Source organism: Melanotaenia boesemani, chromosome 15, assembly GCF_017639745.1.
Source record: "Melanotaenia boesemani isolate fMelBoe1 chromosome 15, fMelBoe1.pri, whole genome shotgun sequence".
Classification (NCBI taxonomy): domain Eukaryota; kingdom Metazoa; phylum Chordata; class Actinopteri; order Atheriniformes; family Melanotaeniidae; genus Melanotaenia; species Melanotaenia boesemani.
The window spans coordinates 18889559-18908476 of NC_055696.1; the positions used below are offsets into that span (position 1 = coordinate 18889559).

The 18918-nt window shown below is 39.6% G+C and overlaps 1 protein-coding gene across 2 annotated transcripts in view; it reads left to right on the plus strand.

Annotated features, from left to right (window-relative positions):
- Window positions 1–18918, plus strand: part of jade2 (jade family PHD finger 2) — a 226410-nt gene that overhangs the window by 146247 nt on the left and 61245 nt on the right. For both annotated transcript variants that reach the window (XM_042007961.1, XM_042007963.1), the window contains exons 6-10: window positions 2205–2416; window positions 5016–5183; window positions 8050–8166; window positions 13846–14334; window positions 16518–16682. In XM_042007961.1, coding sequence (XP_041863895.1) covers window positions 2205–2416; window positions 5016–5183; window positions 8050–8166; window positions 13846–14334; window positions 16518–16682 — 1151 coding nt within the window. The remainder of the gene's footprint in view (window positions 1–2204; window positions 2417–5015; window positions 5184–8049; window positions 8167–13845; window positions 14335–16517; window positions 16683–18918) is intronic.

Sequence of the window (18918 nt, forward strand, 5' to 3'; positions counted from 1 at the left end):
GAGAAGAGCTGGCTTGATTGCATTTTCTAAAAGCCTTGATGCAATAAACAAATTTCAATGGTTCTTTTTTTTTGCCTTTCCAAACTAAAAATAGGTTGGTGCCGACCCTCACCCAAGAAAAAGGTTCAGAGTAAATAAAGTTGTAATTTATTTATTTATTGGCTGAGAAGAGATTGAATGACATAAATAATAGATGGAGATGCAGAATACTCTGCTTCAGTTAAAGAACCTCCCAGCAGAGTGCTGTATCCTTCAGATAAATCAGTTAATTATCCCCAACTACAGACTCTAGTTTCTTCATTTCTGCCTGCAAGACTGATTTAAAGAGGCAGTAGGACAGCAAATGCTAATTGGTTAACTCTGTTTATTAATGGGAAAAACGTTGCTTGAAATGGCCATTATAATAAAAAATAAATAAATAAACAGTTTACAGGCTTTGTGTGTAACTTCATAATCAAGTTGCAGTGATAATTGTTGGCCTATTGGTTTACTTTACGCACACACCTGCTCTGGTTTGTGTGAGCATCATCCTCATTTGCAGCCTGTATTCAGGGTCTGTTTCATAGTGAAATATTTATTCTGCTTTTCAGGGGTTATCACAGTTAATCATCTTTGCATTCAACAAAAAAACATTGTTTCACATCACATTTAATACATTTTTGTTTCATATTTTGCCTTATCGGTGTAATCTCATTACAGCCAGCAAGATAATAAAAATCTACATCTGGTTGCTGCCGTCCTGGAAACCAGACTGTTGGCTTTTCTGCTATTGCAAATTCATTCTTTTTTTTATGAGGTCGAAAGCTTGCATTTGCCAGTTAAATCAGTTTTCATCAGCTAATAACCAGCCGTCGAAGAAAAGCTTCACTTTGAGGTGCAAATGGAGTACAAATGTCGACGCATCCTGGCAGGATGAACAGAGCTGTAGGCAACAAAGGCTGTGTGGCCGGTTTTATTATTTTTGTCATGATTGCAAAGAAGCAGAAGCAGCATTTCTTTACTCACCCAGTTTAGCGCAGTTAACAGAACTCTAAATACTCCACATGTACACAACATATTTTCAGCACATTTCTACTGAAACAAGTTCGGAGAAACCAGAAATTGACCTAAACATGCAAATGAATGCTATGTGCATTTCAAATAAACTGAGACAAAATCAAGTTCTGTAAATTGTTTGACTCATTTTGAGTCTCATATAAGCATTTTTCCCTTAGTATCATCTCTCTAGAGAGCAAGAAGTAAAAGAAAAGTGAGTGGGCACTGTAACTCTGTTCTTAGCTGTAATTTGTCCCTTTACTTCCAGCATTAAACTCACCTCCTGCTTTCTTAAGAGTGTAATGGACAAGTTTTGAATATTAATGTGGCTGAATAAAAATTTATTTATTATTTTAAGACATGATGGTGTAAAGGCATCGTTACCAGGGAATGGGGTCACACTCTGTGTGAGCTTCTTAGCGGATGAATGTTGGTGGAAGGGGGAGTTGAGTTGAGGTCCTGCTGTGAAGACCGCAGCATTCAGCTGGAGGCAACCTTTGGATTTTCCTCCACTGAAACGACAATGCTCTTTGCTTAAGAAGTTACCCCAAATAAAAAGAAATATGACTAGTGTAAATGGAGGTCTGGTTTTCTTTGTTTTAGACTGAGATGCTGATGGTTTAGTGCACATATGTCAAACTGGTCCAGCAAAGGGCCGTGTGGCTGCAGGTTTTTGTTCCAACCAAGCAGCAGCACACCAGATTTGACTGATTCAATCAACTGATCTCAGTCTTCAGACAGCTGATTGGTCAAACTGTGTGCTCTTGGCTGGCTGGAACAAAAACCTGCAGCCACACGGCCCTTTGCTGGACCAGTTTGACATGCCTGGTTTAGTGCAACACCCAGTCTCAAAATCTGAATGAAAACTTAGGCACAATTCTTCAGTTTAGCCCAACTAGTAGTACCAAATATATTTGCAGATAGAAAAAATACCTTTTTCTTTTTAAAAACACACATCTACACATCCAAATGGCTCCAAACACAGCAGCTGACCATTACTCCTAGATCACATAAAGAAAAGATACCCCTGCAGATTGTAGGTAGGTACAGGTGGGAGTTGGGATTGGATTAGATTTTTAACAGCAAACATCTGCATCTGTCAAAGGATTGAAAACTGAATTCTGTTACCACGTAAAAACTCAAGTTTGACTTTGTTCTCTCTCCTTCAGCCTTACCGGAGCTGGATGAGCTGACGATGGAGTGTGTTCTGGTGGAGCTGGAGAGTGTGTGTGAGGAGAAGATGCAGCAGGCCATCGCGACGGAGGAAGGTCTGGGCATCGAGTACGACGAAGACGTGGTGTGTGATGTGTGCCGCTCACCCGAGGGGGAGGATGGCAACGAGATGGTCTTCTGTGACAAGTGCAATGTCTGCGTTCATCAGGTTAGCGAGCGCAGGAGTGATTTCTGAAAACACAACCATAAATGACTGATCTGGGTCGAGTAACTGAGTGACTCAAAGACCACAGACCGAAGTGATGGCCTGAAGCTTGGCTCCGCTGTGTTTGCGACATGGTTTTAATTATTGTGTCAGCTCCGTAGGCTCTAACACACCCTGAGTGTCATTGGGACCGGCTCGGCTTACCTGCTGCTACGGCACTGTGTGGAAAAGATTTTTGACAAATCTCATCTTGGTCTTCCACCTAAAATTTAATTTACAATGTGGAAACAAACACTACGGTTGAGCACCTGCAGCACCAGGAACCAAAGCTTGCCTGCTATGGGGTTTTACTGGTTCTGTCAGTCTTCAAAGGCTTTTCCTCTGCTTGGGAAATCAAGTATGATTACTTCAATAAAAGAAGAAAGCCATATTTTTATTTGAAAACGTCACCATATCAACTCATATCAAGACAGAATAATAATTCTTTGTTGCTTTTCCTTTGTAATCAAATTCACTTTTGATCAGCCTGCTGCAGCCACTTTTATTAGTCTCTTAAGTTGGCAGACGTGTGTGTTACATCATCTCTTCCCAGCATGCGAGCCATCCAGCACATGTTCACAGAACACAAGGTACAAATATTTTGCAAATCAGCTTATCAAATCATAACGCTGTAGTACTAGAAGTGGTCCAAAGCTCACAGGGTTCCTTCTGTGTTTTCCCAGGGTCATGTTGTTAGAGAAGAGTTACGTTTCAAACACCACAATGTTGCAGAATCAAAACGTAGAAGCGCTGGAAGAAATAGTCTCTCCTGGAAGTATTAAATAATATGACTGCTTTTTGAGACTTGGCGCATGCAGCACTGTCTGGTCTCTCTGAGCTTCAACGGTGAAACAAAGACCCCTGTTTCATTTGATCAGTAAAACCCTTTGATCAAGAGAGCGTTTTCTTTAATTGCTATCAATGAAAACTGAGTCTTTAATGTCTTATTTAGATCCTTCTGTTCTCCTGTCACTGTGATGGCAGCCTGTCATTGTGTGGATTTATTTTTCTCCCACATTTATCATTATGTGCTCTAATATTTTAAAAATGACTCCCTTTGAATTATATCAGATCTAAACAAGTTGCTATTAATCTACAAAGCCTCCATGATGACACCCATGTTAGTATCAGAAGAGGATGTTGCTGCTATTATACTTAATAATTGTTGGAGTATGGCTATTTGTTGTCACTTTGAATTAGCTAATTCTATACAACAGAGGAGCGAGAAAGCAAACTGTGTTTTGTTTTTTTTTTTTTTTTTACTTTTTTCTTTTTTGTGTGTGTTTACAATAAACACTAAATATATGATGTTTCCAAAAATGAGAAGTAGTACAGGTCTGACAAACAGATGATGGGGTGGCCTTGTGGCAAAGCTGGTAAAAGTTCTGCCAGGTTTCAAATCCAGCCAGTAAATTATTACTCCTTCTCTCCTCCAGTCTCAATCTTCTTCTTCTTCATCAAGAAAGCAGCTTGGAAACATGAGAAGCAAAATAGCTATTTAGTTTTCCAAAGGGAACATGAAAATATGACTTATTTATCAATATTTTAATTCGGCACTGTGCCAACAGCAAGTCTTAGCCTACATTTTGAAGCATTTTCAGAACATTTCTGCCAGCTGATAGTAGTGACTGCATTGCTGATTTACACACATTTAGGTAGCAGTTTAATCCATACATGAATATGAAAGAGGAAAAGGGCATCTCCTCATCAGTAAGAAGAGAAGCTGCTGTGTTAGTTGGCGTTTACGGTGCAACAGCAAGTTACTGCAGCTTGTCATCGGCCTGCTCTTTGAATTATCAGGGAGAAAAGAATAAAAAGCTGTGAAATCTCCTCCTGCAGCCTCTCGTCAAGACAGGCTTTGTATGCACTCATAGAACTGGAGCGGCAACAAGTAAAGCATGTTATTGTTTTCATGGCCGATCTGTGCTGCGTGCAGCGTGGACTTTGGGCTGAGAACGGTCATCCACAGGATGGGGTCTGCAGTGACCCTCACCAAAACCAGACATCAGTCAGCCAAATAGTTTGTGATGACCAGCAACTGACAAGCTTTGTTTTACTGATGTCAGGTTTTAAAAACTTCTGATAAAGAAAATGTATTCTGTATGATATTTAAAAGCTTGTGTGTCTAAAATTAATTTCCCATTTTGGCGAGGACATTTGAAAACTTGCTACTTTTATATTAGGAATCTAGTCATGCATGATGACTGACTGCCTGTTAATTTGTCAAAGCTTCAGAGTAAAATAATCTTTTGTTAGTATGTTTTTATTGAGCAAGTTAACTTGTCAAAACAGCTTCAAAAACTTCCTGAAGCATCTGCAGAAATACAGATCAGCAGATCGATGCTACTCATATCTGTCCTGTAAGTGCGAAGTCACAGCTGCTGTGTGTTTTAGCATTAACATCATTCCTTAGTGGAGCACGTTTCTTCTGCTACCAGAAGAGTCTGACTTTACCAAAACAGTTTTGCATCAGACTTACTGAAGAGAGTTCATTTGTAAAGTTATAAAATGCCTCTTTTTGTGCATTTTCCCCCCAAATAATAAATATTTTTATCTGCTGCAGGCGTGTTACGGCATCCTGAAGGTACCGCAGGGGAACTGGCTGTGTCGAACCTGCGCTCTGGGGGTCCAGCCAAAATGTTTGCTCTGCCCCAAGAGAGGAGGGGCCCTGAAGCCCACCCGCAGTGGAACAAAGTGGGTCCACGTCAGCTGTGCCTTATGGATCCCTGAGGTGAGACTTAAAGGGAAAACGCAAGGGTAGGAGGTGGCTGCCCGGTTTAAGACTTGTCTTTTTTTAAATGTCCCATAATGCACTTTGGTCTGTGTATGTTCAGACAGCTTGTTGTTTCCTTTAAAATGAAAAAGGGAAAAAAATTATAAACTGAAGGAAAAAAAATCAACCAAACAACTTTTGCTTCTCAAATCAAATGAAAGATTATGTGAAGTAGCTGTCATCTTCTGAGACAATATTTAAACTAAGCAGTGTGAACCGGAAGTTATCCGTGCATGTTGAGGATGGTATGAGATCACAGCCAGAATGAAGCGTTTTGGGTTGTTCCACAGCAAAAAGAGGGTTACTTTAAGGCCAAACAAACAAAACATCAGGAAGGCAGGTTTATTTGTAGAACACATTTCATATACAAGACAAGTCAAAGTGCTTTACATAGAACAATAAAATAAGGTGCAAAAAATAATAATAATAAAACACTGGAAAGTAAATTAAAACAAACAAAACAAAACCATAAAAAGTTACATAGAAACAGAACAAGCTAAAACAGAGAACAACAGACTACAGAATACATGCAACACGTTACATTATATAAGAAGTCTTGCTTATATGGTGTCATGTAACTTTACATTTTTACCTGTATTCATACATACTTTACACCTACAGACCATGCCTGAAGATTCATTGATACATCATTTCATTAGTGCTTTAATTATCAATTCTTCCGTTAGAGTTACAAAGATATATGATTGCATGGACGAGAGACCGGGACCTGTCCCGGGTGTACCCTGCCTCTTGCCTGCTACTTACTGGGATAGGTTCCAGCTTCCCCATGACCCTGAATTAGAATAAGCGGTACAGAAAATGGATGGATGGCTGATTGCATGGATGCTTTCAGCAGCTCACAGCTCTGTGAGCTCACATATGGCATGACTTTGCTTTTTAAAAACAAAACATATAAATATTTAAAATCATGTGCACTTGTCTGTTTTTTTTCTCTGAACTTTCTTGTTTACTGGAAATGTTTTGAACACTTCCGTGCTGCTCCTTCAGTCGGGCCATGCACAGCATACGGATAATATAAAATGATTGGTGAGGAAACTGCTTGTCTACTGTGCAGCCGAGCAGCCGCTTGCCCCGACTTTGTGTGTCCTGATGTTATCTTTTTGCAAACGTCTAAAAGCTCTGATTTCAGAGGTTTGGGGAGCCTCGCTTCACGCCTTGCACACCTTTGAAACGCAGTCAGTCATGTGTCTTCAGTCTATTCAGCTACACACTCCACCGACATATTTCTCAATAATGGAGTGGCTTTTTGGCACCTCAAACCTTTTACTTCTAATTGCCTTCTGTCACCCTTGATTGGGCTAATTGTTTTCGTTGCACCGTTCGCTTTTGTTTTCTCTTCCAACTGTGGAGGGGGAGGGAAAAAAGGATGATTTGCATGATTGTGTGTTTTTTTGCATGAGCTAAAGAGGTGTTGATAGGAGCCCTGTGCACAGATTACACACTGATACAGCCTACCAAACTCATCCTAGTGCTGCAGAGGGGATTTTAGCCAAACAAGGTTCCTGCATAGTTTGGGATTCATGTGTGTTGTATAACTATCTCTGTAAGGAGTCGTTTTAACCATTAGATTGAGAACATTTTAGCTGATTGAACTTGTTTTAGGGTTGCTTAGGGTTAGAGTTAGATTTAATTTCATTGTGAAAAAGGGTTAGGAAATCCATAACGTTATGCAAACCAGCCCCAGAGATGTGTATATGTGTCTAAAGACACACAATCCTGCCTCTAAATAATACAAGTACTGGGTGTGTGTAGCTGCTTTTTGCCCTCTGTCTCTGTCTTTATTCCCATTTGGAAAGGTCTCTTCTTAAACAGCTTTTTACCTCACACACGTTCAAAGATGCAGAGCCTCTTTTAAACAGTTTATTTCATTCAATTCTGTAATTTCCACCCATTTCTATTGAAGTGACTTCAAATTTTGTCAGTTTTTCATCTACCAGCTTTGAAATGTGAAGTAATTGGGGCTGGAGGATCAGCAAAGGCCACACAATTACACACATGCGCAAACAAAGAGGAGAAGATGGAACATGGTTGAGAACAATCTAATCAATTAACCGCGCCATACACGAACTGGAAGTCCTTTTGCAATTAATTGGAGTGAGTGGGACAAAAGATGTTGATAATATCAGAGAGAGCAGAAGCCGTGGGCTTGTTCTGCAGATGAGCAGATGAGAGGAGAGAAAGAAACCGTTAGAAGGACGAGTGGATGAAAAGAGGGATGGGCGTCAGCTTGTTAATGCCGACAGGGACAAGAAAGAAGAACTGAATGTGAAAGAAGTGGAATTGTTGGAAAGAAAGTGGAGGAAGGAAGGAAGAAATGACACTTTAGTGATGATTGCTCTTGACTGTGTTATACATGGATAGTTGGCACTGGTCAATGACTTTTCTGGTGGGGTTTGGTGAAGCGAGGTCCTGGGCCAGAGCTACTCTGAATGGACCACTGAGAGAAAAATAGAGAAAGACATCCATCTTTAGAAACTGAAAACTTAAGATTATCCAGAGGAGCCTTATACCCATAAAGCTCCCCTTGGCAAAGCAAATTTGTTTGGCACAACACGGCAGCCAGACCATCATACTGCTGCTACCATGCTGGATAGGACACGTTAAAACAAAAATAAATAAATAAATAAATAAAAGAAGAAAGAAACTGGAAACTAAATTTATTTAAACTGAAATCCCACCAAAATTGATTTATTCCCATCTGAGGTCTAATTATCACAAATAAGGTTTTGCAGCAAGTGACAGGTGTATTTTTTATTTATATGTTTTATATTTATATATTTTACCTGTTTTTTGGTCCCTGCAGGTGAGTATAGGCTGTCCAGAGAAGATGGAGCCCATTACCAAGGTGTCCCACATCCCCGCCAGCCGCTGGGCTCTGTCCTGCAGTCTGTGTCGAGAACACACAGGAACCTGCATCCAGGTGGGTTACAGAAATTCACTTCATGTACCGAGTGACTTCTGTCCTGAAGTGTTAAAGTCAAGTTAAATAACAAACCTGTCAATGCAGCAGTGGGTTTAAACTCTAGTTTCCTTTTTTCCCCTCGTCCTTATTTGAAATGACTTTGGTTTTATTTGGAAGGTAAATACAATTATCATGAAATTATTCGTTTCTGTTCTCTTCTGTTCAGGGTTAATGTAAAAATATTAAACAAATTAGACATGGCCTTTGAGCAGACAGCAGTTGTCTTCATTTAATTTCTCCTCTCTGTCCCATTGCTCATGCAGTCTGCACACACAGCCTCAACAAAAATGAGAAAAATTTGGTTAAAGCCTCTGTTGTCTGCTGAGTTGAATATTAAAATATTTTTGGAGAGGCATCACAGTTCAACATGGATTTTGTCTACAGACAGTGTTAAATGTGCATTTAAACTAAATTATAGACGCATAAACACAGTTCAGATTAATTACAGAAATCCCAAATAGCTCTTATCACTTTACTAAAAATGATGACGAAGCTTTTGGAAGAGAATGGATTGATAATCCATAATACTGAGAGGAATTGGAGGCAAAGTTTACCCCCCAAAAAGAGAAAAATGTTAAAAATTAAAAAAGGCTAAACTGAAAATGAACAATGGTTTGCAGAACCATAAACTAAGTAACGCGTCATCATCACAAACCAAACCAAGGCAGAGGAAACGTAGAAGGAGGTCATGTTAACATGACAATAAAAAGCAAAAAATTAATTAACAACCAGCAGTGACAATTTAAACTGTCTGGAGGAAATAACTCTTGCTCTGTTATATCTTCCTACTACAACACGTCTCTTCTACACCTCACACAGAACCAAAACACAGCAACACAAGCACCAAAGCACAATGTTGTGTAACAGAAGCTCGGAGAGGACAGGGCCGTCTCTATCAGTGCAACTAAATTATGGAACTTTGCCCATTTGCAAAGGCTCCCTTATGTTATTGTTATTTTTATATTTTTTTTTAAGCTTTTATTCTACCTGACTTAGATGTTCAGCCCTTTGTTCATCTGTGACTGGTGTTAAAGCTCTTTATGAATAAATTGATGATGATGATGAACTTTGTTTTTATTCTGTGCACTGATCTGCCAGTATGGTTCGGACATAATCCTTTATGGAAAGTGACGATATTAAGGGATCTTTACAATTATTTCATCATGCTTTTTAATACCACGATTAATTGTGAAATGAAGTTCTCATTACATCCCTTGCTAAAATTCAGCATCAACAATAAAGCATGTATAAAAGCGCCTCCAGATCAAACAGTCCTAGTGTAGAACCTGATGTATATGTGTCAGAAGAAAGAATGCAAGTTGTACAAAAATATAAATATATTGGGGTCTACACAGACTCGAAACTCAGTTTTAAATCTCAGGTAAAAAGAGTCACATTCAGTATATCAAAGGTGTACAAGCACGCAGTGATTATGTCAAATATCAACGTCTGTTTAACAAATTGGTCACAGGCAAACATAATCACACTTAAATCATTAGAATAAGCAAACAATCACATTATTGGACAAGAAACCATTACAATATCATCACTGCACAATTTTTCAAAAGTATAATCTCCTTAATTAGGAGAACATCATAAAATATGCAAACTAGTGTCTAATAGAATAGAAATATTAACAGTCAATCATCTCCCTCACTTAGCCTGTATGTAAACAATAGAAATAACTCATATCGACTAACAAGGTTCAACGAGAGGAGATTGCATGATTCCTCTCTGAAACAGAGCTTTTAGTTAGTATTCATTTTCAGTCATAGCTGCACGGGACTGAAACTCTGCTGGTGAACATCAGAGAACTGGCCTCGTATAATATGTAAAAACTGGCTTATTAAAAGTCAGACGTGCCATTATTAACATTTCAAGTATGTGTGCCATCATCTTATGTCATGATAATATTGAATATTGAATACTTTTACCGGTTAGTATTTATTATATTTATTTTAGCATTGTGGTTTATCGTATTTTAGACGTTTACTGTCATTAGTATTTTGTGTGTATATTTATCTTTGTGTTGTTTGTATATGTGTGAAACTCTCTGGTAAACTCTGGTACATTTACAGTAATGTCTATCAATTAAAAATGCCCCTGTCAAATAAACCAAAAAAAAAAAAACATGGAGCGAACTCCACAGCACACCGACACATTCAGCCTCAGCACCTTCCATTGAGGAAACCGAGCTAACTTTTGCTCCATCACGATGCTGCAATTTCTAAAACTTTGAATGTTTTTTTTTAAATATTTGTGCACACACGTAATCATAAGAGATCTCTCATCAACATGAGTCATCACAGGTCCTTTTCATCTGCTCGGCAGGAAACCAGCACAACTTTTAACATGCTTCTGCGTACACAAACAAACCCCCACAGAGATGCTCACTAACCCACTTCACAGCTGTTAACCTGTGCGCTATTTAGGCATAAAAGTGCCCTTAAAGTGAACCGCATTCCTAAAGCCCCAAGCTGCATGCAAGTATGAATTCTTAGAGTATACACATGCATGTTAGATGCACAGCATGTGAGACATGCTTGTTTATGCAGCCATGGGAGTGTTTGCTTTGACGGTATTGATGCTGTAGATTAACTGTGAGCCTTTGAGCCAGAATCGCCCGTAGGGAGAGAGTCTCACTCTCATGTTTCAATAGCTGGAGGCCTGCGGCTATACAAACACACTTACTGATCAGCTGCAGCCTCAAATACAAGGTAAAGATGCTGATGCTGCAGGGCAGCGTGAGCAGCTTGAGTTTTCTGTACTCTGTAATGCATATAGAAAAGTGTTTTCTGCCTTTAAATGTATCTGCTCAGGACAGATGAAGATGTATGTTGTCATTTTTAAGTTTTCTTCACTAATTCACAGATCAAAAGTCTTTCTGTTTAAGCCATTTTAATGGTGGAAGCCACTTCGTTGAATAATACTTGCAGCCATTTGTAATGTCTCTTCTTATGTGCAGCTAATGATTGTCAAGAATAAAATATTTGGATTTAATGACCCCTTTTTATTAATCGACAAGTCCTTTAAGTGTTACAACCCTTTTAATCGGTGCTCTACTGAAATAAGGTGCTCTGAAAAGGTCAACTGGACCAGCGTGTGTTCGTAAGTGCCTGAAGAGAATCAGTCTATGAACAACAGGCTGCAGTAATGAGCTGAGCTGCTTAGCTAAGTCAGAAACTCCTGGTTAGCATGTCTTCTTCTTCTTGACAGACATGACAGACCTCAAAAGTTTCCTTTTGCACAGCTGAAATACCTGCAGTTGTGCAACAGTTAACATCAAGTGAATTAATGATGATAAAACTGTTGCTGAAACAAATCATCAAGCTAAATCATACACAAACCAAGCAAGGGATCATTTTTCAAGCTACAAATCCTCACTGTGCAGCCAAGCATGGTTCAAACATGAAGGATTTTGTTTTAAAGTCTAGTATCCAAGTTCAGGCTTTAGTGCACATGAGATGTCGTGTTCATACTTCAGGGAACGTTGGAGCCAGCTATGGTTTAAATATTTCATGACACGTAAACGTAATGTAGTTTGAGAGAAGAGATAGAACAAACAGAACAGAAAATATGTGTTTAGAGATCTCTCGCATTGTGGATTAAAGTGATGCTAACCCCTTCTAAACAACAATAACCTAAAAGTTCCAGGAGGACCACTGCTTATCACCATACTTTTGGAATAGAGGCTTAAAATTTACATAAATAATTTTCTCAGGGGGCTTCTGGGCTTCTCATGTTTAATAAATCATCTGCTGTAAGACTGCAGCTCAGTTTTGTTGGACGACTTGAGGAATTACTCAAAGTAAAGAAAAAGATCAATGTGATTATTTCAGTGTGACCAGAAAGAAACTCTTAAGTATTCACACAGACATTACATATAGATAGATAGATAGATAGATAGATAGATAGATAGATAGATAGATAGATAGATAGATAGATAGATAGATATTAAAAAAAATCTTGAATATTTAGACACCATCTGTCTCATAAATTGGATGAAGTGAATTTTATTTCTGTGAAATATTTTTTGTGAGAAATGAAACAAGGCAGCAGCTGACCCTGAAACTAAAGAAAAACCTAACAGCAGAGGAAAACCTGCAAATAGAGTGAAAGATATCAAAAATTCAAATTATTTCAAGAATATGAAAGTTATAACCTGCAGAGCTTTTGAGATTCCTGTAGTCAAACATGGTGTTATGGACAAACAAGCAGAGGCTCAGATGCGGTATGTGGGCACTGATAAAACATAATTAATGAAAGTCTGCTAGAGAAAGCCAGATGAGTGGTTTTTTTGCAATGACGTGGTTCACACCAAACAACACTTCTTACTAGCTCCATGCTGTCTTCAACCTTTTGCCTTTTGATACCAAATAACTGAAAGCAGCTGCAGCAGCTATCTGACATTTGCCTGTTAAAAAAAGTGTGTTTACAGAGAACAATATTTAATCTAACTTAACTTTTTCGTCACATGATTTGTCTGTAGTCTTTTTCACAAAATGTGTTTCTTTTACACATTTACAGGTATAGACTCTTTTTTGACCAAGAATTCCTTATAAATAGGAACAACATAAAGGTTTTCAGACTAGAGCTGAACAAAGAAAGCTATCCAGTGTGAGCTTATAAGAAGCAACGGTGAGGAAAAGTAATCATATTTGTTATAAAACTCACTGCCTCAGCTGTAACCTCTTTATGAAAGCATTGCAAGGATGCTTCATAACTGATAACCCAATATTTTTTATATCTACAACATATATCAGTCAATATATATCAGTCTAAAAAAATGCCATCATAGCTATTTTGACTGTTTTTGACATAAGGGGTAGTGATGGGGAAAAACTGCAACCCAGATTATCTAAAGTGTCTAAAAACAGAATAAATTTACATCCTTTCAGATGAAGTAATTTCTTTTAATTATCATCTGAACCGCGTCAGGAGATGCTCAGAAGTCTGTTACCTGTCAGGACTGGATTTTTTCTTTGATATGAAATCCCAATTAAAACTTTTTAAAGACTTAAAAAAACTTTTTAAATAAGCAAGAAATGAGGATAAGAGCTGGCTAAGCTTTACTGTCTGCTCTTATGAGTTAATCTGTTAAATCAGAGAGGATGGAAAAGAGAAAGCCGCTTAATGGAAATGTTAGAGTTGAGTTGTTTTGCAGGTGGTGGAATTGGTAAGAACAGGCAGGTTTTTGTCCCTGTGCTCATATACAAACACTGTGCAGTGCCCTCCTGCTGAATGTTGAACTCCTTTGACAAGTACAAGTACCAACCTTCACCCACACTTACCCGTACACACATTTACAAATGTGCGTGCACACGGTGACAACAGCACATAGCCACAAGGGCTCACACAGACAAAATCACACCATGCCTGAGGGGACTCGGCAGGAGGTTGCCTCTTTATATGACCTGTAATGGATAGTGCTGAGAAACATACACACCCACACACTGAACACACATCCCAAGTTACCAAAATATCAGCAGAGATGGGGGATCCATGTTTTCTGTGACTTGGTTAGTCTTTCAGCTTTGCTGTGCTAGTATTGGAACCGTGATCAAGCAATTAACTGACAGAAACTGTCACTTAAAAGAAAGACATAAAAAGTCTTTGTCCTCTGTCCTCTCCTCCTAGTGCTCCATGCCCTCCTGCATTGTGGCCTTCCATGTGACATGCGCCTTCGACCACGGTCTGGACATGAAGACCATCCTGGCCGAGAACGATGAAGTGCGTTTCAAGTCCTTCTGCCTGGAGCACAGCTGCTCCACCAGCAACAGCAGCACAACCGCCAACAACACATCCAGTTCAACCAGCGTGAGCAACGGCAGCCACCCCGCCACTTCCACCACCAACGGCACAGCCAGACCTGACTGGACCACCATCGGGGTTACTCCTGAGCTTCGGCCGGGTCAGCAGCACGAGCCGAATGGCAGCGGCGACACGGAGCAGAGGTCGGTATCCCACCTCGTTTCAGTGTCGGCATCAGAGCGAGCTGAGAGGGACCAGCTGGAGAGGGAGAAGGTGAGCCAGAGGAAACAGAAGCTCCAGGAGCTGGAGGATGAGTTTTACCGACTGGTGGACCCCAGGGAGGTGGCCGACAACTTGGGGCTGCCCCTCTCACAGGTACATGAAACTGTTAATATAAAAAATTCCATCATCCATGTGTCACTGACTGTGAGAGGTACACCTACACATGTATTGAAAATAATTTTCACCTGCAGATAGTGACTCAAGTTTAAATACAGCATAATTACTGAGCTCAGACAAGGTCAACAAGTGAAGTGGTTGAAAGGCTTGATGATGATGTGAGGTCAGAATAGCAACACTTCTTCATGTTTAGCAGCAGGAAGTTATGACAGTGGCATGCAGTTGAGCAATCAAGTGCACAGTCTTTTACTGAGGAACAAAAGACAGAAGGCAAAAACATGGAGTTTTTTTTTTTTGTTTTTTTTTTCCTTCTTTTGGTCCCAGAAATAACCTGGTCCACATAGCAATGTTTAGAAAAATGAACCTATCCACTGAGAAATAAAAGCTATAACCAGACCGATACAAGTTCCACAGTAACAGCTGTGTGAGGGTGTAAGTGGGGCATTATTGTCCAAAGCATTTGTTTTTAAAAATCTCAAGGTTTCAGCTGGTCGTTTTAGATTAGATTAACACTCTTCCTGATTTAATTCCTTAACAATGGAAAAGGGTGCTGTTGACGGTGTCTGATAGAAGTTTTTATGGAATGATATCTCTGGATCCTTGGATAGGTTTTCCGGTATGCCTGATCCAGCATAGTTTCTTTTATCTGTTAAAAAAAAAAGTGTTTGGATTTGGTCTGTTAGCTTTCTTATGGTAGAGTGGAGGTGAGCATAAGGCTGAATCTTGGTATTTTTTGGGTAAATGATGATACATGATATACATTCTTTTTTTTCCTGTAAAGGAAAAACAAAGAGACACTGAGGACACTTTTGCTAGTCAGGCCCTATACATTTTTGGGCAGCACTCCTCTTGAAAAGGAATTCTAACTTGGTAACTGATATTTTGGATCAAGGGTTTTTAGTAGTAAGTCCATCCTGTTCCTCAGTCAAGAAAAGGATAATCTCCTCAGCGATATGGCAGGCTACTACTTAAGTAAATGAGATTTGTGCCATAGTTTGTTTCAGTGCGGGAGCGGCTTCACAGTCTGGCTTGCAGCCTGAAACTCTTCATACTACACTTTTTGACGATGCTGTAAACGATGGAGCGAATCGGTTGTGCTCAAACCTTTTTTTGAAACCTGTTTTCATCATTCTCTACAGACAATATTACTCTGCTGTTCATCTGCAACTTAGAATCTGAACCATCTCAAAATAATGGGGCCACCAGCTCTTCAACCACTTGCTTCCCATTTGTATCCGTCTCCTTGTTGCCACTACTGAAGTGAGGGATGGAGGGGGTGGTGGCTTGTGCTCCAACGTGGGGGGTGGGCAGAACTATGAAGTTGTGTTTTTATAATTCTAATGCAATGTGAACTCTACGTCGACATAAGCAATATTGTGTAATTCTGTATCTTGTGTAACATTATATCAACATTATTTAAAAAATTGAGATATTGCACAGCCCTAGATGGGGCTATTATTATGGTAGGGGAAACACTGCTGTTCACATTATTTAGAATAAGTTGCATTCAGACTGGCACTGTTTGGTTCATTTTAAATGAGCCCTGGTGTGCTTCCTTGTACAGTCCGGTTCATTTGTAGTAGTGTGAATGCACATTGAAACTCTGGTGTGGACCAAAGAAACAAACTTTGGTTAACTCTAGTAAAACAAGAGGTCTCGGTTCACATGCAGCTTACAGTGTGAAAGCAAACGGACCATCCAGTGAACCAAAGACAGGAAGTGACGTAGGACACCAGGAAGGCCAACATGCTGGAAAGCTCGCTGCTTCTCTTGCTCATACCGGAATGGTTATTTTGAAAACTGCATTAGGTTTGAACACCAAAGTCAAAACAGAAGCTCCAGGACTTCTGAAGTTTATTGTTGCTCTGTTGTTTACTTGCGGTGAATGAGCTGTTTACATTCTTGGCCAATTGATGAGCTAAAAATTTCTTCTTTGTCAGTGGTCGTTCTGGAAAATGTCGCCCCCTAGTGAGCATTTGTTATAACTGTGTGACGTCCAGGTAGTTTCAACAGTTTTAAAAAACATTCGACATACATTAAATGCAAAACAGATACTTTGAACAAGATAATGATGCAGCATAGTAAAGATATTTAGATAAATGTCTCAATTAACCTGCTGGCAACACCTAACAAATAGTATAATCTCTTCTTTATTTAAGGTGGACTTTCTATACCAGTTCTGGAAGTTGAAGAGGAAGGCCAACTTTAATCAGCCTCTAGTGACTTTAAAGAGGGATGAGGTGGACAACCTGGCCCAGCAGGAGCAGGACGTCCTCTACAGACGCCTCAAACTATTCACACACCTCCGACAGGACTTGGAGAGGGTGAGTAGGATGATTAGTGTGCTTGTTTCTTTAGGTTATTGCTAAATTGTGGTTTTATCACAGGTAATATTCAGTTGCAGGTGGGTTTCCTTTCGGTATATTTGTGCTGGGTGCTTGATTGACACGGTATTGTGGATCCACTTTGAGATCACGTACAATGTTCAGAATGTTAATTAAGAACATCACTGACAGAATCATGAAGTAGATTTTTACTCCCATGAATATTAATGTTAAAAGAATTGAATAGCTCAGAGGATGAAAGCTTAATGAAATGGCTCAGTGATATAATGAGGACTGATAACCCAGTACTGAAAATTCTAATGAAAATTCACCTGCCACAGGGAATTCATTTGGATTTTCTGTTTGCAGCAACAGATTAATTTTGCTATCTGAAACCGAGCAGAAAACTCAAGGAATTTTCACAAGCTTGTCTTCAGGAATTTTTTTTTTTTTTTTACTTCTTGTGCATTTTAGTTGCAAAAAAACTTTGCAGAAAATATTGTTACAGATGACCCAGAGAACAGACATAACACGTGTTGGTCTCTTGGGATGTGAAACATAACTGTTGTGGTGGAACACTGTGGAAGCTGCAGCAGCCCTGAGTCTTTTCTCTTTTCCGAGAGACTCTGTGTGTGTTTGGGGAAAGCTGAGGTATTCCCCAGAGAAAAGGATGGTAATGTTTTTGCACCCATTATTAAAAGGCTTGCTTTGGTTTGGAGTGTGTGTGTGTGGAGGGGGGGGGGGGTCAAACAGAGTGGGTGTCATAATCCTAGAGGGGTCATCTTAACGTTTCTTTAAACCTGAGCTCTGGAAGTTGTAGCTTCGCATTCAGGCATGTTGTGTTTCTCTTTACTGAAACAGCTTGCCATCAACCTGGCAGGCATAGTGAGATATATCTGTGTGAGCTGGGTGTCGGCGCATGTTGAGCCAAATAAAGACGTAGAATCAGTTTGGTAAGCAGCCGGATGTCAGAGAACCGCTAACGCTGCTAAGCATGTATCCATTTCTCAGATTGGTTGTGGCTATGCCCATGACCTCACTCCTCACTGCTCACTCATGTTGGCAGTGCTATTAAAGTTGATTGGCATTCGCTGCTCTATAAACCTCTTTCTGACCCTGGAAGCCACAATGCAGAGTCAGAATTACAGCGGACAGCTCATCGCCAAACGTCTTCTACAACCTGAGGCCAGTGGGATACAGTTAACTGTGGTTTGGCAAGAGCAGGAGAGCTGGACGTCTGCATGGCTTTTTACTCAGGAAAAAATAAGAATATCTTGTGGTTTTTATTTTGATTTGAATCGCAAGTCCCCACATAAATCTTAATGAACAGCTTTGTTTAAAAGAAACTCTGTGGCCAATTGATGGCATGCGCGATATAGAGAGAAGAGAGGATACAATTAACTTGACCTTCTAGAAAGGGTGGGGTTTGCTGTTGATGGACCCTTAATGTAATGGTAGGGGAAATATTGCTTCAGGTAATTAGGTGGCTGCATATCAGCTAACTGACTTGAAATGTGGCAGAAAAAAATGAAGGAATGACATACAAATGCAGGGAATAATTGGAAGCAATTCTTCATTTGTTCCTGAGTTTCCTGTACTGGTCTCAGCTGGAATGACTGGTTGTTAAGTCCAGCACCCCACAGGGTTAATACGGTCTTTAAAGAACAATTCCTCAGCTCTTAACTTGAAATAACTTGAAATAAAAAAAAAGTTCCCATTGGGCAGGTTGTTACTTCCTAAGTTGTTTCTGAGAGTAGACACATAAAGTTCTGTTATGGTTTAATTTAGTTTGCTACTAATGGCACTGGATGAAATAAAATTAAAACGCAACCGTATGCTGCAGGTGGTCTTTGAGTCTGTAGCTGCTTCATTTACTCCCAATATCATGTATTGTGCTTGATAGGAGCACAACTATACAGAGGTGTTTATTTTCTAAAGACTGGTGGAACTGTAGCTATAGCAGTCTGGTCTCCAGTGGTCAGGCTTTATTGATTGTTGTAGGCCTTGCTAACCTCCTGACCAGTCAGTGTATCCATCGACTCCATAACTCGTCTCCCTACTGACTCCCTATTATTGATGTGTGTGCTGTGAAATGAACCATGCCACTTCATGTTTCTAAATTTAGCTTAGTTTATTAAATCAATTTAAGGTAAATCAGTCAGTAGAAATGCTCAAACAGCTTGCTTTGTTAAAGCACCATAGAAACTGCCATTTTTATGGTAAATTATTCAAGTTA